The sequence below is a fragment of the Aedes albopictus genome, chromosome 3 (genome assembly GCF_035046485.1).
Source record: "Aedes albopictus strain Foshan chromosome 3, AalbF5, whole genome shotgun sequence".
Lineage (NCBI taxonomy): Eukaryota > Metazoa > Arthropoda > Insecta > Diptera > Culicidae > Aedes > Aedes albopictus.
In genome coordinates, this window is record NC_085138.1 from 172752004 (window position 1) to 172777423 (window position 25420).

Sequence of the window (25420 nt, forward strand, 5' to 3'; positions counted from 1 at the left end):
TAACTACGCTAACGCTAACGCTAAGTATGAAGACACATTTTAAACCTTTTATAAGACCGAGAAAACTATACGAGGTTTCAACGTATACTATTATGGGAATGATTATGTGCCTGATTGCATGTACAAACCCATTTGTGTTAAAACAAAAAAAAAACGCTCAAAAACACTGGTGGCAATATAGTTGCCACTGCAACATAGAAAATGCACCTCGCCGAAAATGCATTTTTCTCTAAATCTGTGCGAGATACTCAACTTCGGAAATGGTTCATTCGATTCGGATCTGGATGCGCTTTAGAGCGCCCGACTTCCGAAGTTGGGTATCTCGCATAGATTTTGAGAAAAATACATTTTCTGAGAAAATAATTTTCAAACGTTCTTCCTCACGGACAATAGTTGCAAAATGTCAACAATGCCTGATGTAATTTCTGTAGAGTAAGTATACGTTGTTGAAGTGTTTTTTAGCAACTTCAGCTAAAATACCATGATTTAAATACCTTTGGGTTCATAACGCAAAATTTTACGATTTTAGACTCCCTGACTCACCCACGCAACAATTGTTGTATGGGAAATTTATGAAATTTGAATAAAGCGTAACACAGCGCAAGGGATCATTCAAATATGATCAATCAACTAGGTGGTGGTCAAACTCGAACAAAATCGATGCAAGCGCTCCGGGTAGACAGTTTACCAACTATAAAAAATAATAAACCGTTGTTATTTCTGTGTACGATGAGAATTATCAGAGTGTTACGCCTGTTTGTTTAAACTATTTATACTCGATTCAAGTATGATTCACATAATGAAATATGATGCACTAAACAACAAAGCAAAGGTAGGTAAATTTGAACTAGGGTATTGATTCCTTTATTAGGCATGTGGCTCCCATTTTGATCCTACGAAAAACAAAGGATTGAAGCGCTGTTTGTTTTGTTTCATATTTTTCTGTATTTTTTGTTAGAAGTGAGGAAGCATGAAAACAAAAAGAACGGAATCAATCGGTGCCGTAATCGCTTGTTTTCGAATAGGATGAACATCGGAGCGTGAGATTACTGATGGCACACATACCCTATGCGTCTTCTTTTACAGGGTTTGAATGTGCGGCACAGTGCGCAAAAAAGTGCTTTCCTTGACAGTTGCAAATTTTTGATCTAAAATGCGATGTTCAAATCAAAATTGCAAGAAAACGATAAGAGATAGAAGTTTGATGTCAAACAACGAATTGTAGAGTGAAACAAGGGTCACTACTTTGCCTAATAAGAAATTTCAATTTATTACGCATTTTTCAAACATAATTGACAAAAACAAATTAAAACACACTACTTTTGAGCTATTTTCTTTAGAAAACTTAGTTATTTAGCTAAACCAATCGATTCAAAGATGCCATTTGATAGAAAATTCAATAATCTTTCGAATAAGGGCCAAAAAACTGCGATAAGTTTGACCATTTTCAAGTTGTAGTCAGTTAAGACAATAAGAGTCAAAAACATGGGAAGTTCAGTAATCACGTAACGGTTGAGATTTGACCATATGCGTAGAACAATTTTTTTCACCATTTATGATCCTCTATCACCCTTTAAAAAGTTTGCATTTACGAACCTAACACCCTGTATAAGTCATAAATGGTCAAAATTTCTTTGATTTCTGTTCATTGAATCCAGAGATATAACAGCTCAAAGTCGGCTATCGAATAATCACACCTTTTTCTAGACTCTTTATAACTTCGTGCAGAATCGCCCGATCTTTTCCAAATTTTGTCCACTGATACACAACTAGTTTATCAAATTACAGTGAAAATTTTAGAATATTTGATGTACTTTTCGAAAAATTACAGCTAGTTGAACATTTTTTAAAATGTGAAAATTTTGCCTGTCCCGATCATTTTGTCTATCCCCTGTATGTCCAGCTAACGAAGAGCATATCGAAATATAATGGTGTTTAGAATTTAAACCTTCATATGTTATTCAGTTGTTATACTTTTATGCTCGGGTAGAGCCGACCCTCCAATTTTACAATCTTTATGACTTTTATCACAATTTTAATGATTGAATTTAGTCGGTTAAGGTTCAAATAAGCATTATATGTTTTAATTACACATTTATATTGCTTAATTTACACAGAGAAACTCAAGTACCTAAATTTGAAAATTTTTAAACTCACTTCTGATATATTTTTTCTCTCCTATCTCATCCACTATCTTTGTTGTAGTCACCAAGAAGTCACCATTGCTAATTATTTCTGATTTATGTCTTCATAAAATTAATCGGTATTTTTTTTTCATTATTTTTTTTAAATGCGCTAAAGTTGCGAATGTGTATATGTATTACTTACACATATTTTAAATATGAAAATGCAATTCACCATCAATGATAAAATTGTATCATCATTCAGGTGATCGTAAAAGTTGTCCTATCATAAATTTAAACAGCTCCTAATGCTTGGTAATTTACAATGATCTCTTATCTAACAACACTACAAACTTTATCTTGAGTGCATGGATTGGGATTAATGTGTATAAGGAATATCAACCTTCATTGACATTGAACTATATTTCATGACCTCTGATTGATCTAATAGGTAAATTTCACAAATTTCAAAACAAAACCGAGGGCTAAACTTACTTTCAGAAGAATATCGATTGCACCAGTCATTTTATCCTACAGATTCTGCACTGTATCACACAATTAGTTGAGTATGTTCAAACACGGCCAAGATGCTAAAACTCCTCTCAGCGCAAACGGTCGAAAATGTAAACATTCACAAGTTCGATAGGAAGGCGCGAAGCACGTTGCAGTTAATAAATCTCTATATGATAACCGTGCGTAAAGTATACTACTTAGACCGAAAGCAACGCGTCTCGGTCCGAACTGCGTTGCGTTTCCGTCAACGGACAAAACTAGAATGATTGCGTGATGCTCACAATATTGATAACACTGGCTACGACAGAATGACTAAAAACCATACTTAATGACACTGCTTTATTCTAATAGTGCACGTATGGGTTGATTTAGGCGACTGAATTTGTCGAACTGATAGATGTGATAGTGAATATCAAGCGCCACTAGTATTACTATTTGTCTCAGTAAGTTTTACTAACAATATGCCATACATCTCATCTCATTGCAGGCTTTTGTATATATTCATTTAAGAATCTGGAACCTGAACCGTTGATAAAGTACCGGAGAATGTACGTACAGGCCCAGAGGAGTCTTATCACTATGTTTTGTTTCCCTGCTAGAAAACGTCAAGAATAAACTCGAGGTAAAAACGTTATAATAGAAAACATTTCATGGCAGCGAAACGAAACAATAAAGTGAGTGTATTGAAAAAAATTGTTAAAAAATTAAAGATTCTATGGTCAGTGATTACATTACGTGATTCTTTCAACAGCAAGGGTACTTGAAGCTTATAAGCATTAAATTATTTAAGTAATTGTAGGAGCTTGATGCCATCGTGTCATGGTAATTGTTACTGTAAATCCTAGTTTTAGTTTGTATTTCACAACATGTTTTAAGCTGAGTTAATTTACTCTTCCGATATGTCGTAGTGAAATTGAGGTAGTTTGATTTTTCTTCTTATTAGTATAAGTATCTATTACTAAACTGCTCTCTATGCGAAACCGAAAATGAAGCACTGTGAACAAAATTTACGACAACGAACATTAGCGAGAAACAACTGACAAGAATTTGAACATGGAATGTTTAACTGCTGTACCACAAGCTCGCTGCACTCTACGGTGAAATTCTTCTTCTTCTTGCCATGTCGTCCTCACTGGGACAAAGCCTGCCTTTCAGCTTAGTGTTCTATGAGCACTTCCACAGTTATTAACTGAGACTGAGAGCTTACTCTGCCAATGACCTTTTTGCATGTGTATATGGTGTAGCAGGAATAAAGATAATCTATGCCCAAGGAAGTAAATGGAAATTTACTTTACGAAAAGTTCCTGAACCGACCGGTAATCGAACCCGTCACCCATAATTAAAACATAGAGAAACGTACATAAGAACAAGCTACATTAAATCATCGTTAAGAAAACGTAACCGCCCAATGCTAGGAGCAAACAAGGCAATCTATGACGTCTGTTTCTCTGTGTTTGAAACATTCTTGTCAATAAAACAATTTTAGATCACGAAAAAAAATGTTTTTTTTTTAACATTTCAGGCAAGCATTTCTTAATTTTTTGAGGCTCAAAGATTTTCACCGTCTTCTAAGATTTTTTTTAAATTTGATTGATAACAAAAAAAACATGTTTGAAACCGACTGGTATCAATATCGTATAACAAACAAGAAAGTCGATTGAGTTATAAGTTTGAGCTTATTATCCTGGCTATTTGTAAGTCACTTTTCTACTAAAAGTTAGTAGTGAAATAATATTTCATCGATACGATCAGCAACATTTTTCTAAATTACTCTGTGAGCCGCATTTATGAGCCTTGAGAGCCGTAAGTGGCCCTCGTGCCGCAGTTTGAGCACCACAGTTTGCCGGTGGTTTAAGCACCACTGCGATAAGCACACAGGTATTCAGCAAGATCATGCTAAGGGTGACGGGTTCGATTCCAAGTCGGGCCAAGGACTTTTCGTAAATGATATACCCATACCCATGCAAATTTGTCACACACGATATACCCATGCAAATTTGTCATTGACCAAGGGAACTCCTTGTTAACAACTGTGAAAGTGTCCATAGAACACTAAGCTAAGGAACAGGTTTTGTCCCAGTTGGGACGTTACGCCAAAAAGTAGAAGAAACGCCACCAACACCTGCGTCAAAGAAAACAATGCGAAAACTGTCTTCAGTCAGAGGCTAGTGCAGACGAATGAAACTTTGCAATAGACAACGAATACATAAGGGCATGCGCCAGTGGATACGAGGAAGCAGCACTGTTTGCGAAAAGTTTCATCGCCTGGAGCAGAAATCGAGCCCGCATATAAATATATTAACCAACGTGCTTAATACCCCTTTCGGTGTGGGCTTTGATCAATGTTATAACAATGATTCAATTGAACTAAGCCACTAAGCCGTAAAAATTGGCACCAAGTTGGTTCTATATTCATATGAAGAACAATGCCAACAGAGCTTTTCAGAACTACATCCTATAATAGATCTGCTAAAAAGCCACTTTTGGCGAAATATTCGGCTGATACGGCCAGCTTCAATCTGCGTACCGAGTCTCTGGTGAAAGAGCTGTCAAAAGTGGGTTAAGGAAAAAGAAAAAAAAAATATTTATCTTCTTTATGTTTTGCTCAGGATGCCTTTCCATCGAAGTCTATTTTTTCTTCGATTTCTACGGCCTGCTGATCTGGACTCGAACTGATAATCTTCGGGTTTGCTATTTTCAAGTTTATTTCGTCACGTTTTCAATCTGATCCATTGATGCAGCGTGAGATCGGTTAGCTCAGTACCGTATTTGAGGAAAAGGAGGCAACAAGTTGGGACAGCATTGATGTTCCAAACCGAAATGTTTAGAATTATCCGATGGTCGGATGTGGAATCGGGCACAAAGTGGCCGCATACGAAATGTATGAAATGGTCGGGGAAATGGTTTTATAGATGGCGGCTCTGTGGGAGATGCAGCTTGTTAAGTTTGGAAGGTTGCGAGGTTTCATAACAGGAGGAATCAAAATGCGGCTCGTCGACTACTTTTGGTATTCATCTGTAGGTAAAAGCTTCGGTAAACCGATTACAGCTGCACAGGTAAATATCTGATGCATTCGTAATAGATGATCGAGGAAGCAGCTGTACATTAATTTGATGTTTATAGTGGCGAGATGACGATAATCATCCAACACCCAGTCTATCGTACAAAAGTTCCGATGATATTTCATTGTTCTCCGACGGTTCAGTTTTGTTTTGCTTCAAATCAGCTCTGATTGATATAAACGTCATGTACGCCAAGCCTTTTAACAGCACTGTCAGGCTTCTAATTCGGCTCGCAGGCTCTGGGTTTGCAAGCACTACAGTGTAGCGTAATATACTAATATACGGCTTATTTTAGTGCTTACAATTTATAATGCCTGTGAGCATTTGAAAATCACATACAGAGCCTAATGACACGGAGAAGCTGCTGAATGACCTTTAGACCGCTTACGACAGTGCTTAGTGGTTACCTGGGTATTTTTAGGCAAAGTTGTGGCCCCTGTTTCACTCTACAATTCGTTCTTTGACATTAAACTTCTATGTGAGGATCGGATGCGAAAAATAAAGAATTTTACCGAGACTTCAACTATAAAACATTTATTAATACGGATCGAAATTTCACGGTACTTTTCGTTTACGTCGCGGGATTGTTCTGCCTCCTTTTATTTACACTCGGTGGGCAGTGATCCCGGGGGATGCTCTGCAAGAGATTTCAATTGCCACTAGAGAGCGTGGATTTCTTTTCGCAATTTAAATTTCGTTGGTAATTCCCTTTAAATTCTTTCGGCATTACAATTACTCCAATAAATTATTCGAGAACTTTTTCGGCAATTTTTATAGCTTTCACTGGAATTTCTTCGTGAATTATACTACAACTTCTGTAGAAATTTCTTCAGCAACATCCTTTGGAATCTTTTTCGACATTTCCCTTGGGAATTGAAGTAATTTTCCATATTCCTTGGAAAATCCTTCGATAGCTCCACCGGCATTTTTTTCAACTCTTTCGATAATTCTAAAGATTGTTTATTCACAAACTTATTTGAAAAATTGTTTTGTTTATTTTTAATGGATTTGATCAGAATTTTTGAAATGCTTTTGCAATTTTTTTAGGGATTCTTTCGAGAATTTGTTTAATTCGGCAATTTCTGTTAGAATTTCTAAAGCAGTTTTTATTTTTCGAAAATTGCCACGGCAATTTATTTGTAACTTGAGTAGGCAATTATTTTTTTGAAATTTAGCCAACATTTTTTAATGTTTAGTGTTTGTTTAGTGAATAAAATATTGCTATTTTCGATGGCCTAATTGAAAGAGCCTATTTTTCTGAGTATAACGCGAATTTATTGCGTTCCAATTTCTTTGCTTTGATGGTTAAACAAAACAAAATATTTTTAATTTCCGTGGATAGAATGAAATTCACATAAACTTTAAATGCATTTTAAAAATAGTACCCAGGCATCAAAAATGATGAAATTTCGGATTTTACCTAGTTTTTAGACAGTGATTCTGATTACAAAATAATCTAGATACCTCTAAAGAATCCAATTCCTTCTTGCAGTTCATTAACATTTTTCAGCAATTTCGAATGCAGGGCTGTTACAAAAGTGTCGATTTGTAAACCGCAAAATCCGCGCCAAGCCATTTGAAATCCGCGCCGAGGTAATGAAGTCCGCGCCAGTATAAAACATATGATTTTGATGACTCAAATTCATAAAAACAGCCCGTTTTTTCAGAAAAAAAAACACTATTCATGACTGTTGTTGCTCTCCAGATAAAGAACATTTCTATTCACAAATTGATTTTTAATCATTACTAATCCATGATTTTAGATAATTCTAGATTAAACAATAATTTAAAAATACGGTAAACAGGCTAGATTTTTCAATTGGAATGAAAAGTTTTGGATCAACAGTTCTTTGATTGCTTATCAATCAGGATTTCAACTTTTTTACAAGAATGGAATTTCCTGTTTTCTGAAAGTCCTGAAAAAGGAGCATTTCTTGGCGAAACATTTGAAATAATGTGTAACTAACATTATGGTAGAAATCTTGTACAAAAATCTGGAATAAGTCCCTAGGGGTCGTTTGAGAGAATTGTAAGAGAATTTTCAAAAACTTTTTTAAGAAATTCCTAAATTACTTTCTGCAGAAACTTATTTTGTGAAGATTGAAGTGAAGTAATACTTGTGCCATTTTTTTGTTAAATTGCCAATACATTTTATTCCTAAGGGAGATATCTATGAAAAAGGAAGCATTTCATAAATATGTCTGGCAAAGGCTCTGAACATTAAGCAAAAGATATGTAGAAAAATTCATTAAAAATTTATGAGTTTATGGCCACGCAATACCCTTAGAAATTGTGAAGATCTCAGCAAGAATGTCTTCAGTCTTAGGATAACAAAAGCTTCAAAGATTTCTTCGAGAGTTCTGCAAAAAAAATCGCCATACATTCTACCACGAATCCCTTTAATTCCTGTACCCGCAATCCTTTCTTTGCTATTGGTCTGATTGGAAATCAAAGAGAAACAACAAAAGTTTACGTATTATTATAATAATTTTAAAAGAGTTTGTTTCGTCTGGGTGGACCTTGTTGTGTGAAGAAGAAGAAAAATCGATTCGACAAAAGCTCCACTAATGGCCTGTATCAGGGATTTCGTCAATTCCGTCATGTTTAAATTCATCCATGTATGTTGAAAAAAACACTAGAAATTTCTTATAAATAATATTCTATCCAATGTTTTTCAAAAGTTTTTTTCATGGAATTCTCTAAGAATTCAATCATAAAATCATTAAAATATAAGATTCTGTTGAATTTGACCACAAAATTCAATCAAATGTTTCTCAAAACAATCCGGTAGACGTCTTTTTGAAAATTTCACAAAAAAAGAATAACCAAGAAATTTCAGAAATCTTGCCATGATTCAGTGTTTATTGAACTTCAGGTATTACCCAATAAGCTACATTCAAAATTTAAAATCTATCCAAAATGTTAACCAAAAATTGATCTCGGGGTCAATGCAGGAATGACTTCAAGAGTTTGATTCTCAGTTTCAACCATTTGAGCGTTTAGTGCAGTGCAACTTATCTAGCACTCCAAGCTAGGGACTATTGATATTGTTTTTAAGTGAAATTCCATAGCTTTAATTTGAAAATGTTCATTTTTTTCTGATTATGTTAAGCTCCATTTTTTTTTTTTTTTCATAGTGATTACGGCGGTAGCACACTGTGCTTATGTTCTAACACCGCACCCTTTCCCTACGTTTGCTTCTATGAGCCCCTATTTTTGTTTCAACACACAGAAGTACGTAGGCATATCGTGGCCCAAGTCGACACTGTTTTGGCCTGCGTTGAACAAACATAGTTTTAATAAAAGTTTCCCCTTTTTCTTTTTGTCAATTGTTTTTTTTGTAGTATGGTCCATGTATTTAGTTAGGTTCTTGTCAGTTTGTCAGTTATTCGAAGTAGATCTCCAATATGTAGTCAATAGGTCAATTAAGTCATTCTGATCTGTTCTATCATAGCAGCTTTAGTCTTTGCTTTATTGAAGTGTAGTTTTATTGGAAATATGCTGAATGTCGTTATTAAAAAGAGACGTCTGGAACTGTGTCCTGCTAGTTGTTTCGTCATGCACATACGTCATGTCTTAATAATGCCTAGGAGACGTGTGTTTGGTCGGATGTTCATTGCGTAGAAAGTCAAGGAAAATCGGTTTCTTTATTGTCAGTTGTTATGTAAGCAAGCCTCGCCAAGTTGGTCAGTTGATTGTAATAAAACAAAAATTGCTTGTCAACTATTATGTATTCATCCCCCTACAAATACTATGAAAAATATTCAAATTCGTTCTGTCCTTTCGGTCCTACCTCGATAAACCATGTCATTTTCTCATGCGTGGCCTAGAAATGTCAACCTAGTCATACAAAAGTAACGTTGTTCAGTTAATAAAAAGCAGTCAGCTTTTGTCCGAAATGTCACGTCGAACGCATTGATGTCAACAATGCGTTTGAATGTTCGCACGTTAGCTTCGAATCTATCAGCACAATTAAGTGCTGCAAAACTCCTTCCCACTATTAATTCGTCGGTTGATTTTAATTGCATTATTTAAAGAAAATATAACCAACTAACATGGTAAAAAATCGACAAAGCGACTATTACATTAATAAATTACTAATCAAAATCAACCGAGAAACGTGGGAAATAGAGCCCAAACAACATTTTGAAGTCAGCTGGCTGTTAAAGGTTCCAAAACCTGTCACAAATCCTATATTACTTTTATTAGGATTTGTAACCATCATCAAAACCTTCTCAAATCCAACCGACTTGGAACTATTGCTTGGGAATAGACTCTACTGAGCCCTGGCGGATCCTCCGTGTTTATCGAGCATGTCTGATACATATGATCAGCCATACTCCATCTGCAGCAGCCGGTTCGTGATGAACCGTTGGAGGCGCATTAAAGTGTTAAAAAGGTGATATGTTTCACTAAAGAACACTACATTACAATAATCAAAATGAAACTCCTTCACTTTAATACCGTCAACCCCTGCGAACTTGGTCAGGGATTATGTTAAGCTCCATTTCTAAGTGTTTAATGTAAGTGCATTTAAAAACCGTTTCCACAAAATCCACGCCAAATTTAGCAAAAACGCGCAAAACCTGTAACAGCCCTGCGAATGGGAATTCTTAATTTTCCTAAGAATATGTCTGAGAAATTTCCAAAAGAATTCCCGACAGAAGTTTTAAAGATGTTACTGAAAAAATTCACAATAAACGTGCTAAAGAAATTGAGGAAGAAATTCAAAAAATAAATTCCTGAGAAATTTCCAAATGAATGGCTCAAAGAATTTCAAGTGGTGTTGTCAAAAAAGTTTCGTAGGAAATTTTCTAATTAAATTTTAAAGGAATTACCGAATGATTTTACAAAAGGGATTGCCGACGCTATTAAGCCCATATGAAATAGCCAAAGTAGTTTCCAAAGCAATTTTCGAATAAAATACAAATAAATTATGGAAGGAATGGCCAAGTCGAATGCCGAGTACAATGATACAAAAAGTATTTCCATTTTTTATCAAAGAAAGTCACAAATATCGATGGAATTTTCAAAAGATTTTCCGAAGGAATCACCGGAAAAATTTACCTATTTCCGAAAAAAAAAATCTTTAACTCTTTCCTTCCCACGGCCACGACTTTGAACGACTATATCTATGCCAAAAAAGCGTTTCCGAAAAAAGTGGTACAACAAAAGTTATTGCAAATTGGCTAAATTTTTCGAAATCAATGAAATTTTTTTATTGTAAATCAATAGGTTTTTCATTGTTTATCAATAGTTCAACTATTGAAACAAGTAGGTAGTAGTTGGGTTAACCATATTCTAAAAATTATTGCATCATATTCATCTTATTCCGTTTGTCCGGAGTTCGTCGAAAAACGATGGTGCTCTAGAGCAACCATGGGAAGTAGAGGGTTAAGTATTTTACGAATTCTTTAGATATTTCCTGAAAAAAGTTTATCACATGGTGAGGTATTGTGATGACTTCTACGACTGGAGGCAATAATTGCACTACACTTAAATTTGTCACGAAATGCTTAATGCGTATGTTATATTTATAGAGTATTATACTGCCGGTGGACGCATATTTGTCCCATGTGCAAAAACAGACAATCGAGAAAATCGCGTCCAAAGTTCAAAAAAGTAAAATGCCTCAACCATGAAGCATAAGTGTTGAATCGTGTTATAACATCGACCAATTTTGAATTTGAGCACTAATTTTTGTTTTAGAGCGATTTTAATGTTCCATAGAATGTGCAATGAAACGTTACGCTTATGCGTCCGCTTTTTAGAATGTGACCGAAAAGGGGTCAAAACGTTGTAACGTCACGGTAGAATGTGTCAGAAACAAATAAAGAAAGATACGGGTCAAGAATTGCACCCAACTAACTTGTTATTTTAACCCTAAAAGGGATACCTAGGGTCTATTGGACCTCAGGCGCCTTTCAGAGCTCGTCTTTGATGGAACACACTCAGCGAGGTGACGAAACTGAGGCCATGAAGGTATGAATGTTATGAGCAAAAGTGAATAAAAACACAACACGCTACGGTGCATATATTTTGATTAGACTGTTTCGGGATAGATTTTTCCCGTTTACTTTGGATTCAGGACTATTTTTAGGCACAAGGCATGACTGAATGAATAGAGTTTTGACCTTTCTCAGTCGTAAATATGAAAGTTTAGAAATAATTTGTACTGTTGACCAGTTTGTAATGATAAGTGATAATGACCTTCACACCGAACCTCTTTCTTCCGCTGATTCTTTTCGCAAAGCATGACAAGAAAGATGCAAAGCGATCTGTATATTGAACCATTTTCAAGGGCAATAAAGGTCACGTCCTATGGACGACACTCGAAGTGGCCACCATGCCTTTAGACTGTGCTTCTAAAACAAACGCTTAATAGCACGATTTTACAGCTATATAAACCAGTACAGAAACACGTATTTGCTGTTATCAGCTGAGTTATCACCGCGTAACGAGACTTACCTTCTGTTCATTGGCAACTCCCAACATTTTTCCTTTGCACTTGGTGGTGTAAACTTCCTGCCGCGACCGATACTAGCCGAATACTGTTTGCATAAATGACAACACTAATTTTGTATACCGAAACAAACAAAAAATGCAGGCACCGCAAGATGGTAACAAAAAATAATGAAACTCGACAGTTTTTAAAATTTATCACTATTGAATCGGCAATTTATCACTATTAAGTTTGTGCACAAGAGTTCAATCACGAGAACACTTAACAATGAATTCCAACAATAAAGCAATAGAACAATAGCACCACTTATTTATGGGTAAAAAAATGTGTGGCTCTTGTTTCATCGCACCGCACCGATGTTTACTTTTGTTTATCGATCTGACGTTTTTTTATTTTTGGATTTTTGTCGCATGACTACGATATGCGTTGAATGTATCAAAACAAGAGCGCATGCAACTTTCTGTTGTCAGTGCGCCAGCGCAGGTAAAGGTCCGTATGCAGTAAAATGTTTTGGAAATTTTAAATAGGGTGACATTGGGTATTATCGGCAGGTTTGTTCTCTTCGTCATGGGGAGTTTTTGTCAACCAAATTGCCTGAAACTTGGCCATATCCTTCAGCTTAGTTGGGAAGGATTTGAGGCCAACTTTGAGTTCAATAGGGTTCAAAAACCCCCCAAGACGAAGAGAACAAAACGGCCGAGAATAGGTAATTTCCCCTATCAGGAGATCTAAATATAAATATGCAACACGATGAAAATTTTAAAACTATTTTGCTGTGAGGTCGCCATTCACCGCTTATTCTCCATTCACCGCTCGTTTCATTTAATTTATATATATTCAAATATTATGAAACGAGCAATGTATGCAGCATGAGCGGTGAATGGTGACTTCATGGTTGTTGGCCCTGCAAACGTCGTACATGGTCGTACCGCCTGGCTAAAGGGCTGTTTGCAGATCAGGAAGAATTTCTCGACCTATCTTGATGCTTGGGAAATTCCTTGCCTAAATTGTTCATCAAGAAATACGCAGTTGCGAAGAAATGACAATTCAAATGGCAGTCACTTTAGAAAGTTTGTTAAAGTCACCACTACAGTTTTAAGGCAGCGGGTGCGTTTTTTGGGTGGTTTTTCGACTATTCTGTTTGTTTACACACAGTTTCATTTGTTGTTGGTTGCAGTGTTGCATTTGAACGCGATCAATTTGCGTTCATGTTCAAATTCGGCACGCTGCGATCAAAACGATTTGAACATTGTTCAGTTCAAAATTTAGAACGCGAGCGAGCTCGAAATTGAACGCACTTTTGACAATGAGCAAGAACTGCACTAGTATAATGCCAACATGCTAACATGATACCCTGGTACCCGCTAAACTGAAATGGTCAAAGTTATGCCATTTTTTTGCCAATTCTAGCAATCAGGCTCATTGGATTTAGAATCTGACCTTCTATTGTGAGGGGGAACCGGTCCGGTCACCGTGGATTGCGGATAATCCGTATTTCGGTGCAGAATCTTAATGCCCGATGCAACAATGTCCTAGGTCGTATGGCGCATTTTCCGTGCAACAACGAGTGTATACAAATGCGTCACAAAGCCCTTAAGGCATATAGGATATGATGACGCAGCCAAGCTTTTGGATTTGGACGTTATTTCGCATAAAAACGCGTCATAAGGACCGAGGCATTGTCACCCCGGACGATTCGATCCGCTCCCTTCCCAACCCCACAATGCAATGTATGTACGTATTACTAATACAGTGACAATTCGTTCGTTGAGAGCTCGTTAGATGGGCTGTCTCGATGGTTGAATGTTCACTGGTTGGGGCAAAACCCAACTAAAAAGCACTGTCAATGTCAAAATAGATGTCAAAACGAGTTTGACGTCTGACCGCCGTCGCATCACAGCTCCTGTATACAGAACTTTTGCGCAAGTATGTGAGTGTTCCGTGACGTATTTCTCGTCACTTGCATGTGTCTAGAGCATTTTGATCAGTTGTCAGTTGCCCCAACGAACGAACACGAATCGCTAATCGGGGCGCAGTCGTGACCCAACCAGCGAATCCGGACTGTACTGTATTATGTGGTACAGTAAAGGGCCATGTTCCATGAAGTCTTATTTCTACGGAACTCTGGACGACTGGACCGATTCATTAGCTTTACATATTGATGGAATAGTGCATTAGAACATTGAGCCGAATTGGGATCTGAACGGGCGTTCTTGAGCAGTGAAAAGCTCTGACACCCAAGTTCAATGTTTACTGCATTCACGTTCAAAAATTGAACGCGTTCAGTTAGTTTTTGGCTCGCGTTCAGTTCAAATGCAACCCTGGTTGGAAGACGCGCCAACTTGGTCAAATTAATGGGGGGGGGGGGGGGGCAAAGCCTGGTTTTTCTGATTTTTTGTATGGAAAAATCGTCAAATATTGGGGGGGGGCAAAACCATGCTTGCCCCCCCTTAGTTGGCGCCTATGCTGGTTGGTTGTGTGAACATTGTGATTTCAAAGATTGAACATTTGCACGATCACCGCGAAATCCTTGTGTGGTAATGATATTTGTATTATATTTGTCAATTGTATGTCTGTTGTCTGTGACGCATTGGTTGTTTACTTGTCTATGAAAATGTCATATTGATTATGCTCATAATAAACAATAATAATAAAATGTATTGACCAATCCAAATTCCTGTGTGGTAGTGGTTTGTGTTCAGATTTCCCGTGTTAATCTATCTGTAAGAACTTTGTAAACATCTTTTGTTCTCACGTATATGGATAGGCTTTAGGTTTCGTGAGACATTTTTTGGACAACTCAATAGAGATAAGTGACATTTCAACACACGAAAACTAGCGCAAATTTTTCCTCACACAAAAGTGCACGCCGATTGAAAGGCTATTCAGATTGCATATGCAAATATTACCCAATCGAATTGGGTAAAACGGGTAAATAATGATAAAATTAACGTCCGGGGCAAGAGTGTAAATATTTTCCTCGCAGTTTCACAACTACATCTACAAAAAAGGCACGCATACATTTGAACGTGATTACCTCTATAGAATGTGTTACATTATTTTTGTTATTAAAATACCACACCTTGCAATGCTCAATAATATTAACTTAAAAGGTGCTCGTACAATTTTTGTCCAGACGTCAAATAGTTGACCACTTTTGACAGATAAATCGATAAATTTTTACAAGTTGTTTGACTCTATCAGGGGATCCGCTTATCTTTTGCGAGTGTGTTAGCTCAGACAGGCGTATAACACTCTGATAGTTCCCATCGTAAATACATTGATTTAACAGTCAATGCTAAAAAGACTGAGTTTGGCCAACTATCTCCTAGATATCGATTAACGGTAGTGGGCAAACGTTGAACACGAACAATACCAGTACGAGCGCCACGGATGGTCGTTTGGCCAACTATCATTTCTGGCGTTCGATTTGAATAGGTCGAATCTACATAGGAATCACAGCAAACTTACGACCTATTCAAATTGAACGCCTGTTTTTTTTTTAAGAAGACCGTTAAATCGGTGTACGATAGGAATTATCAAAGTGTTACGTCTGTTTACTTGTGTTTGAAGTGTTACGTCTGTTTGTCTGTGTTCACTAAACGGAAACAGCGCGCCACTCCCGGCACTGTACAAAGTGTCGATAATCAAAACGTCGCTATTTATTCGGTTTGGTGCTGGCGCCATAGTAAAACCATGAAAATTGAGCTGATTTCATATAACTGGAAGTCAGACTTGACAATAACATATTGTTATCGTTGGAGTGAACAATATTCAATGAAGTTTTTTAAATTTTCATTGATCTCCAGTTAAAACGCGTTGAAATTAAACTCGCTATCAAATGACCTTCACTTATTGAACACGGCTTGTGGGCAAGTTGAAAAATTGTTATTACTTATATATTGTTGCCTCGATTGTTGCTGTATTTCCAAGCATAAACATATAATAGATACAACGTAAGCAAAAACCCGTTACAAATGACGCATTATTTATATTCATACAATAAAATCAAAGTGTAATGTGCTTATAAAGATATGCTTCAGTTCGCAATAACGGATGAACAAATCGGCTGAAAATTAAGCGCCATACTTATGGAACTCGAGCATATCGTTTCAACACCATATAATTAAATAATGACTCGTCATAATGGAGAAGTTGAATAACTTCGCAAAATAAACGAATCTTTGAAAATATTATAAATAGAATAACTAATAATTGCATAATCGTTGTAACATTCATTTCTAGTAAAAGTGATCTAAGCTGCCCTAAGTATAGAGGAGGGCTAATGGGATCGAACGAATCCAGATTAGTTGCAAAGATATCCACATTTTTCAGAATGATTATTCAACTATGCATAGATAGACATAAATACAAATATATGCAATGTTATCGCTCTCCAGTTGTGTTGAAGCAAACCACGCGAAAATACAAATATAGTTGATCTCAATCGCTTAAGAACCCGTTAGTCTTGCGTCCACTGCAAAGAAATGAACAACCATTAGCATCAACGTAACATAACATCGATAGTTTGCTAGATACCCTCAATGCCGACTGTCCTCCGCCCATCCTGGCGGCTTCCTCTTCCCGTCTGGCAGTTTCTTCGGCTTTTTGCTGCATTCGGCGCACTTTTTCGGGATCCTTGATGCCTCTGGTTTCGTTTTCGACACGTCGTCGTTCGGCGGCCTCCAGTTGCTGCTGTCGTCTTACCGTCTGCAAAAAGGGAAAGGTGACCGTTTTACAAGTTTATTAAAACGACAACCGGTGTCTTGAGTTTTCTTGGTTGATTCAATAATTTGTAATGTCGTTTTAAACAGTAAAAGTTGAAAATAAGAACAAAAATATTTAACTATAACAGCAATTCAGAAAATGTCCTGTTTTCGTATGTTACGCTAGAAGTTGCTTCACTTTCCTACGGCGCAACAAGTGCTATGAACACACAAAACAAAACGAAAGATTCCTTAAATTTAAGCGTACCGCATCTGGGGTGATAAGCTCTTCACTTGATCCTTTGAAACAGGACGAGCACAGTCCCATTTTGCACAGAAACAGATATTTTTACAAGGAACTAACGAATAATTAAACTTTTAGACGAACACTTTTATGGGTACACTTTTTTACTCCAGCACCGATGATGTTCTGTTTTGATACTTGAGTTTGACACAGTGGGTGTTGCGCAAACCATACTCTTTTTGCGTGCAACTTCTGTCCTGAGTGCGACTCTGCGTCAAATTTTGACAACTGCTAACAGAACGACCATCTTTCTCCTTCGGTACGGAATTAAGTGCGTGTGGTGAAGGTAGATTTTGGGCACGAAAAAGTTCGATTTTAACGATTAAATTGCTTCAAAATGCTTTCGAGAGCAGCACTTTTGGCCGGTAAGTTGAAAAAGTGAATTATTATGCTGTTGAACTTAGGATCTAGTGGAATTTTTGAAGAACAAAAATGTTGATATCACTGGAGCTGACGGAAAGGTTTATGTAATCATTTTGCAAATGTCAGGTGTAATTTGCACAAAATCTTTTTCAATTCGTTGGAATGTCTAGTTTCCTGTTCAGGAATAGCTGAGCTGTGCAATATTTCAATAATTCTGACCTTGAGAACCATAGTTTTCCAGCAAAATATTCTAATTTGATTGTTAGTCACATAACCTCTACTAATGGGTTTCTTTTCCAGCCGCCAAGAAGCCAGTCGGTCTGGTCATGGCCCGCGGATCCGCATCTGCCACCGACAGCAACCGACCCGTCCGCGCGGAACACCCCGGAAAAGTTCGCATGGGCTTCCTGCCAGAGGAATGGTTTACCTTCTTCTACAATAAAACCGGCGTTACCGGTCCGTACGTGTTCGGAGCTGGTTTGTTGACCTACCTGTGCTCCAAGGAAATCTACGTCATGGAGCACGAATACTACAACGGTCTGTCGTTGGCCATCATGGTCATCTACGCCGTCAAGAAGTTCGGACCAGCTGTGGCTGCTTATTGCGACAAGGAAATCGATGTGAGTTGACTATTGTTATTTTGTTTCGTAATACTTGATTGTTTAGGGTAGCCTTCCAGTTGGGAATGTTTTGGAAAATCGGGGGTATATACATTTACATTTATTGTTCAAATAATACGGCAACCTGCCAACAAAGCCATAAATCAGGTCAAGGACAGTATATTCTCGAAACTACAGGAGAAAAGTAGGAAAAGCTGTAGTAATTGTAATAATGATTTACGGACGGCTTCTTAAATTAATCCAAGCTCACCTTCCTTACTATCGAGGTATCACGCCGGTTACAGTGTAGCTGATTCTATAACATTACCCCGAATGTCATTTTTGCGAACCCAAATAGCCCCGAATACTGATTTCTTCAATATATTATCGTAATAGTGTCCTATTATAGGTACATTCCCTTCGGTTAAGTAGGTCTATCGAGGTTGTGGTTATTCGGGATGATGGCTTTCGGGGTTGTGGCGTACGAGGAAGTAACCTTGGGGGTCGTGTCATCATCGTCCGCGATACGAACACATTTCGATCTACCGTCAAGGCACCATTCACCGTGGATCTAAGAGGATTGGGGGCAAATAAGGGCTGTCATTTGACACCAGTCTTATAAACATTGTTGGTGCCGCTTTTAATTGCCTTCATTATAGGTTAAAATTAAAGCAATATCCACAGAAGTAGAAAATTTTTCACAAAATTTGGTGATATAGTACAATTAGTAAAGGGTAGTAGGGTCGCCTAATTCCGTGGTAGGTCACCATTCACCGTGGTAGTAGGGACCCATTCACCGTGTATGAGAAATTTTATTCTACTTTGTTTAAAAATGATCAAAACAACCCAGCCAAGGGAATTTTCTTCGTTTAATTTCATTTCAAGTAATAATTTGCAGGATTTTATTAGAAAAACGAATGCTCAAGTTTTCGATTTTTTCTAGATATATGGGACAATATGGGGCACGGAGAATGGAGACCATTGATTTTTAGGGTACCCATTCACCGTGCCTTTTTGATTCAATTAAAAAGTACGAGTAATCATACTTTCTTGTTAAACTTACTTCGGTAATGCAAAATACATACCGTGAGGTCGCCATTCACCGCTCATGCCCCATTCACCGCTCATTTTGGGTCAATCATACAAAAATAGTCAAATGATAGTAAAGTATCGTAACAAAAGTGAATGTAACATGCTGCCACATTAAAAAACTTTCATTTCATCAAGTTTTTATATGGGTATACCTGAAATCACGTTCTCAAAAAATATTTCTCACACTGCGCTGCAGGACAACATGGGAACTGTTCAGGGCAAACAGCGGAAGAAATATCCAATAGGTAAAACTCGTTAAAGATTCCATTTTGGCAAAACAGGTTGAACTGAACGTCATGAATCATCAATACTTTGGTAAATAAAAGTTATTTGGTTTTTATAAATGAATAGTTTCTGTGATTCCATGAAAAAATAATCCAGTGAGCGGTGAATGGATCCATCATGAGCGGCGAATGGATGCATGAGCGGTAATAGGAGCCAAGAGATAACACAGTTGAATTTTTATTTTTTCGGTTGTAAACATATTTTACAATCGTTTTATATTTTTTCTATAAAAACAACATAATTGTTGAGTTGTTAACGTAAATTAAAGTGCAATATTCGCAATCGTCGATTTTTAATGTCATGTACTTTACGAAAATGCCGTTAAATGAGCGGTGAATGGCGACCTCACGGTACCTGATATGTGAATTTAATTGCTTCTTGGTGGAATAAAAACGTTACTACATTTAGTTCATCGCTTAAATCACCTTAGCGCAGTTTTCGTTTTTTCACTATGAATGCAGTGAACGAGCAGAAACCCGCTTCATGTAAACACACTTTAGTGTCAAAATGATACTTTTAAATGTTTCTAATGAGCGTTTTGACATGTTAACAATACATTAGTGTTGTATTGGTGAAATTGAAGGGAAATTGTCATATCATTCAATCATAATATGGAAATAATGAAAAAATATTCGAAGGTACACGGTGAATGGAGCCCCCACGGTGAATGGCGCCTTGACGGTATACAGCGTTCTCACATACCAGCCTGATTACACAGAAAAAAAACTGTTGTGTTATATTACATCTGAACTGCTGCAACCCGATCAATACGTCGGTTGCATGAATATTACACAGGACGATGTACACATAAGAACAAAAGATTTTAAATCAAAACGATATAATCGTATATAGGAATCGTGATTACATCGATTATTTAGTACATCGGAATGAATTACATCGGGCGGGAAGCATTTATTTTTTTGCTGTGTAGTTTCACCGGAAAACCATGTTCTGAAGTTATTTTTCAAAGCTCATTGCTTTTCACTATAATGCTAGTCATAGACCTGGAACATAATCGCTCATATTTCTTACCTTGTTAGTTTCAACATAAGGCTAATCGTATAGTAGAGCATCATGTTCATCGGTCTTGGACGATGTTCATCCAGTTTCCTCGAATATGTAGGGTTCCAGGTCTTCTTCAGCAGCATGCAAAGTATTCGACTTCTGCCTGGGTCCCTGCTGACTATGCATTCTTTCGACATTCGACATTCCAGCCTACTAAAGCCTACCGTATTTGATTCTTTTCACAATATTTGCTCTTTTGTATACTCGCATGGCACAAGTGTTTTAAGATTAATAAATTCGCCACATTCAAACACAAATTCAAACACATTCGCATCAATCACTACCTCAGTACTAATTAGGTCTGACTCTATATCGTCGGTCCTATTGCAGGAAACCGACAATTTCTACCCGCAATGATGTACTTTGTTATGGTAGAGTTAATTGTCAAGCCTATCCTCGCTGTCTCCCTCTTCAGAAGTGCAAAATCTTTATGCACGATTAGATCAATAACGCCCGCAAAGCCGAGGATCATGTGCGACCGTGTGATGATCGTGTCATTCCTCCGCACGCCAGACATCCCAATCACTTCTTCAGTGTATTTGAAAGACCATCACCCTGTTTAAATCCAGCCAAGGTCCAAACAAGATAGACATTTCGTTTGCGATCCGCACATTTAATCATGATCCATCCAGCGTTTCGCGTATCAGTCTCATTAGTTTCGTTGGAAAATCAGTTTCTGACATTATCTGCTAGAGGTAATTTCTTTTCACTGAATCGTACGCTGCTTTAAAATCAATAATCAGATAGTGAGTCCGCTAATTATTCTCCCGAAATTCTCCAAGATCATGGTAGTCGCCGACGAATGACTCCGTAAGGGATCTCAGGAACTGGCGCAGTCTTCGCACTTACCAAGTAATATTTTTAGTCGAATAGAGTAGATGTTCTTAAAACCATCATAAAACCAAAAAAGAGGGTAGAAGGTTTTCTGCCGGTTCTAACAACCTCTACGAGACTAATTGATCATCAACATGTTACTTGAGATGACAGTTACATAAAACGTCTCCACACTTCATTTCAGCAACCTCACTCTCTTCGTGCTACCTTTCCTGCGGTGGATTGTGTTCTCTTTTTTAGCGAATACCAGCCACTAGCATTCATATGTCTTATCAGGGCATTTATAAAACTCAAAATTCATCCACCATATCGTTTGGCCTTGGACTTGTCAACATCTTTATTACCGTGGGTGCCCTAATTTCACGCGGGTCCAAATTTCGCTCACTGATAATATTTAGAGAACATAATCATAGAACTTATGATGGTTGCATTGTCCAAATTTCACTTAAGGACAAACTTCTTAACATCCCGCTTTAACAGTGCATCAAAACTTCAAACGCACAAATCTCAAGAAGCAAGCTTCACACAATAAAGTATTCTATTATTCTGTTCTTGCTCACTTGTAATAAGTCTAAAATAAGAAGATCAGGTGCGCTGGTTTTGTTTACGAAGAGATTTGTGCCCTCGAAATCGTGAGTAGGTGGCAAAGTCGGCCATTGTGGCGGCCATGTTGGGATTCTAACAAGTCTGTCCTTAAGATAGTATAGTTAATGTGAAATTGGGACAATTGCACAATTGTTTTTATGATTATGATTATGATGTCTAAATATGATCAGTGAGCGAAATTTGGACCCGCGTGAAATTAGGGCATCCCACGGTATTCTTCTTTTGACGAATATAAAAACCACAAGTGCAGGAAAACGTACAGAAGTTGAATACCTACCAGTTGAGTTTGTGGGAAAGCTGCTTTCTAATCAATATTTTACGTTTCATGAAAAGTTGAGTACCTGAGATCTTGAGATATGAATACTTCAATCAAGCGGATGGGGATAAAGATATGATTTTTTACGAACTGGACGGCGTTTCACCAGAGCTAAAGAAGCTCTACGGATTGTTGTACGGATTCATGTAAATTTTACCACAGGATGATGTTTCCATGCTGCTAAAACGGCTAAAACCGTCTAAAAGTCTCACAAACTTGAAGATATTTGACAAAATTAAAGGATATAAACTGCCCAGGTATTTTTTTAAATTTCGACCAAAATTTTAAAATTGTCTGGGTACGTTAAAATTGCAACATCCATAAAAAGCTCCAGATGTTTCACATTTTATCGGATTTCTCACCCGTCTCATTTGTATATGTTTTCAGAGAATCGAAGGCGAATGGAAGGCCGACCGCGAAAACAATATCCAACAGCTGGCCCAGGCCATGGAAGACGAAAAGAAGGAACAGTGGCGTGCCGAGGGCCAGACTCTGCTGATGCAGGCCAAGAAAGAGAATGTTGCCCTCCAGTTGGAGGCTGCTTACCGTGAACGTGCAATGACCGTTTACCGCGAAGTCAAGAAGCGCCTGGACTACCAGGTCGAGCGCCAGAATGTCGACCGCCGCATCTCGCAAAAGCATATGGTCGATTGGATCGTGAAGAACGTGGTGAAGTCGATCACTCCGGAACAGGAGAAGGAAACTTTGAGCCGATGCATTGCCGACCTGGGAGCCATTGCCGCCCGCGCCAAGTAAATGTGTGATGTGGGATGTTCACCGATGCATCAACTTTCGGACATTGTAGAGCGAAGTGAGTAATCGTTTTCCGACTAGTTGGGTGGGTAACATTCGAAAGAAAACAATAAATTGGATAATTTTGTCAAGTTAGCGCGAAACTGAAATGTGTTACGTTCACTGTGATGACCTATACATAAAATAATATTTGTATTTTGCATAACTATTACGATGGGCACCTTTAAGGGGGTTTCAGCTTGTTATGTACCGAATAAGCGAAGACTACTTTATCAAGAAGACATACAACTCTGTTCACTGGCGTAGCCACGGGGGGGTTAGTGTTAAACCCCCCCAGAGACAAAATTTTTGGAACAAATTTCCAGTATAGAGCGCTTAGCGACGAAAAAAATTTTCGGCTGCGCCGCTATTTTCAAACTACGGATACAATTGCTCATTACTGTTTACAAAATGTAAGTGTCAAATCAAAAAAGGTATCATTTAACCGTTGAAAACCCCTCCCAGACACAATTTCTGGCTACGCCACTGACTCTGTTATTTTCCCACACTAACGACAAGCGTCACCGACGGCACCACCGCCTGGTGAGCTAAGGTGGTACCTCAGTGTAAAAGTGAAAGAGTGTATTGGTGTGAGTATGAAAATTTATACACACTATCATGAATAGTGCCACCTCCATCCGGGGTGGCGCTGCTAGCAGAGACTCCCGATTTTCAGCATTGCTGCAAGTCTTCTTGATAATGTGGTCTTCTGAGGCTATCTTATGTCGTTTTCGTTTTTGAGGCGGTGCTACTACCGGTTCAGCACTTTTGAACCGAAAATGTTCGTTTTTGATTTTCATGCTACACCAGTGTAGCACTTTTCCTGCACCATTCCTAATTTGATGCTGTTTGAGCAAAACTTTGGGCAACAGTGTTTTTATTTTCTACATTTCTTGCAGCATAAACTACAAAGTTATCCAAAGTTTCGCTCAAACAGCATCAAATTAGGCAAGGAATCATAAATAATACCCACGTTTTTCGCACCATTTTATTGCAGAAACGGAGAATTGACCTTCTCACCATACTAAAATTCAGCTCATTACTACAAATCTAGTACTACACCGAACGTGCCCCATAGGACACAATCGGTGAAGTACTAGAATTGAAGTAATGCTCTGAATTTTTGCATGATGAGAAGGTCAGTTCTCCGTGTTTGCAACGAAATGGTTCAAAAGCGTGGGTATTGTGATTCCTTGTCTAATTTAATGCTGTTTGAGAAAAATTTTGGGTAACTGTGTCGTATAACTTGGAAGAAATGGAGAAAAACAACAAGACCGTTACCCAAAGTTTTGCTCAAACAGCATCAAATTAGGCAAGGAATCATAATACACTGTCCTATATAGGACAGATCGGTGAAGTACTAGAATTGAAATAATGAGCTGAATTTTTGTATGGTGAGAAGGTCAATTTTCCGTTTCTGCAATAAAATGGTGCCAAAAGCGTGGGTTTTTTGCCTAATTTGATGCTGTTTGAGCAAAACTTTGGGCAACAGTGTTGTTGTTTTTTTTTTAAATTTCTTGCGACAAACAACACAGTTACCCAAAGTTTTTCTCAAACAGCATCAAATAGGCTCCTAAAGTCCTATCGGGATTCTTGTTTTAAACCACAATATATGGTTCAAGAGTACATATTTACTCAATTTTTGACGTTTTTATTAACCGTAGTTGAAAATATATAATTTTTATTTTTTTAGCCTTTTGTCTCGTCCCTATAGCTATAACACATACTTTGAGTGATTTTTTTATTCACCGTGTATGTCAGATAGGAACATTTTTGAAATCCCAGTGCGAAAAATGTCGAGCTCAGTCACACAAGGTTGACCTCAAATGTCAAAGTAGAATTATTTACCATTTTACTTATTTCGAATTTTCTCATTATTCCTTTGTTTTTCAAGTTCGAGTAAAGTACAATTCCGATTAGAATACCATGCTTGATCGTATTATTTAATATAAGCAAGATTTCGTCTTTAATTTTAGGACCCTATTAGGCAAGTAATCATAAAACCCACGCTTTTTGCACCATTTCATTGCAGAAACGGAGAACTGACCTTCTCACCATACAAAAAATCAACTCATTTCTATAAATCTACTACTACAGGAAAAGTTAGGGTAACTATGTTGTTGTATTATTTATTTATTTCTAGCAACTTCAACAACACAGTTACCCAAACTTTTTTCTCAAACAGCATCAAATTAGTCATAATAATCATAATTCACATGCTGTTTGCACCATCTTATTGCACAAATGGAGAATTGATCATCTCACCATACAAAAATCCAGCTCACTACTTTCGATCT

At 37.5% G+C, this 25420-nt stretch overlaps 3 protein-coding genes and 1 long non-coding RNA gene across 5 annotated transcripts in view; 2 read left to right on the forward strand and 2 right to left on the reverse strand.

The window, feature by feature from the left end:
• The window catches only part of LOC109406142 (UTP--glucose-1-phosphate uridylyltransferase), a 36441-nt gene extending 23941 nt beyond the window's left edge, over positions 1-12500 (reverse strand). Inside the window, exon 1 of one of the 2 annotated variants that reach the window (XM_019679202.3) lies at positions 12167-12500. In XM_019679202.3, coding sequence (XP_019534747.2) covers positions 12167-12193 — 27 coding nt within the window. In that variant the 5' untranslated portion in view covers positions 12194-12500. Of the gene's footprint in view, positions 1-2618; positions 2923-12166 lie in introns of those variants that run through there. The other variant, XM_029862569.2, reaches the window with a different exon arrangement.
• Positions 2949-6896, forward strand: LOC134284081 (uncharacterized). Its single transcript, XR_009995616.1, has 2 exons — positions 2949-3041; positions 3124-6896. It is a non-coding gene; the product is annotated as an uncharacterized LOC134284081 (long non-coding RNA).
• Positions 12501-16471: 3971 nt separating the features above from the next.
• Positions 16472-17308, reverse strand: LOC109401774 (small VCP/p97-interacting protein). The gene is made up of 3 exons (XM_019674385.3): positions 17136-17308; positions 16701-16871; positions 16472-16638 (listed from the first exon to the last, which is right to left on the reverse strand). The coding sequence occupies exons 1-3, from the start codon at positions 17193-17195 to the stop codon at positions 16624-16626; spliced, it is 246 nt and encodes an 81-aa protein (XP_019529930.1). The 5' UTR covers positions 17196-17308; the 3' UTR covers positions 16472-16623.
• Positions 17309-17369: 61 nt separating this feature from the next.
• Positions 17370-23227, forward strand: LOC109401773 (ATP synthase subunit b, mitochondrial). The gene is made up of 3 exons (XM_019674384.3): positions 17370-17536; positions 17835-18154; positions 22719-23227. Exons 1-3 carry the CDS (start codon positions 17509-17511, stop codon positions 23085-23087), a joined length of 717 nt encoding a protein of 238 aa, XP_019529929.2. The 5' UTR covers positions 17370-17508; the 3' UTR covers positions 23088-23227.
• Positions 23228-25420: the final 2193 nt, after the last annotated feature.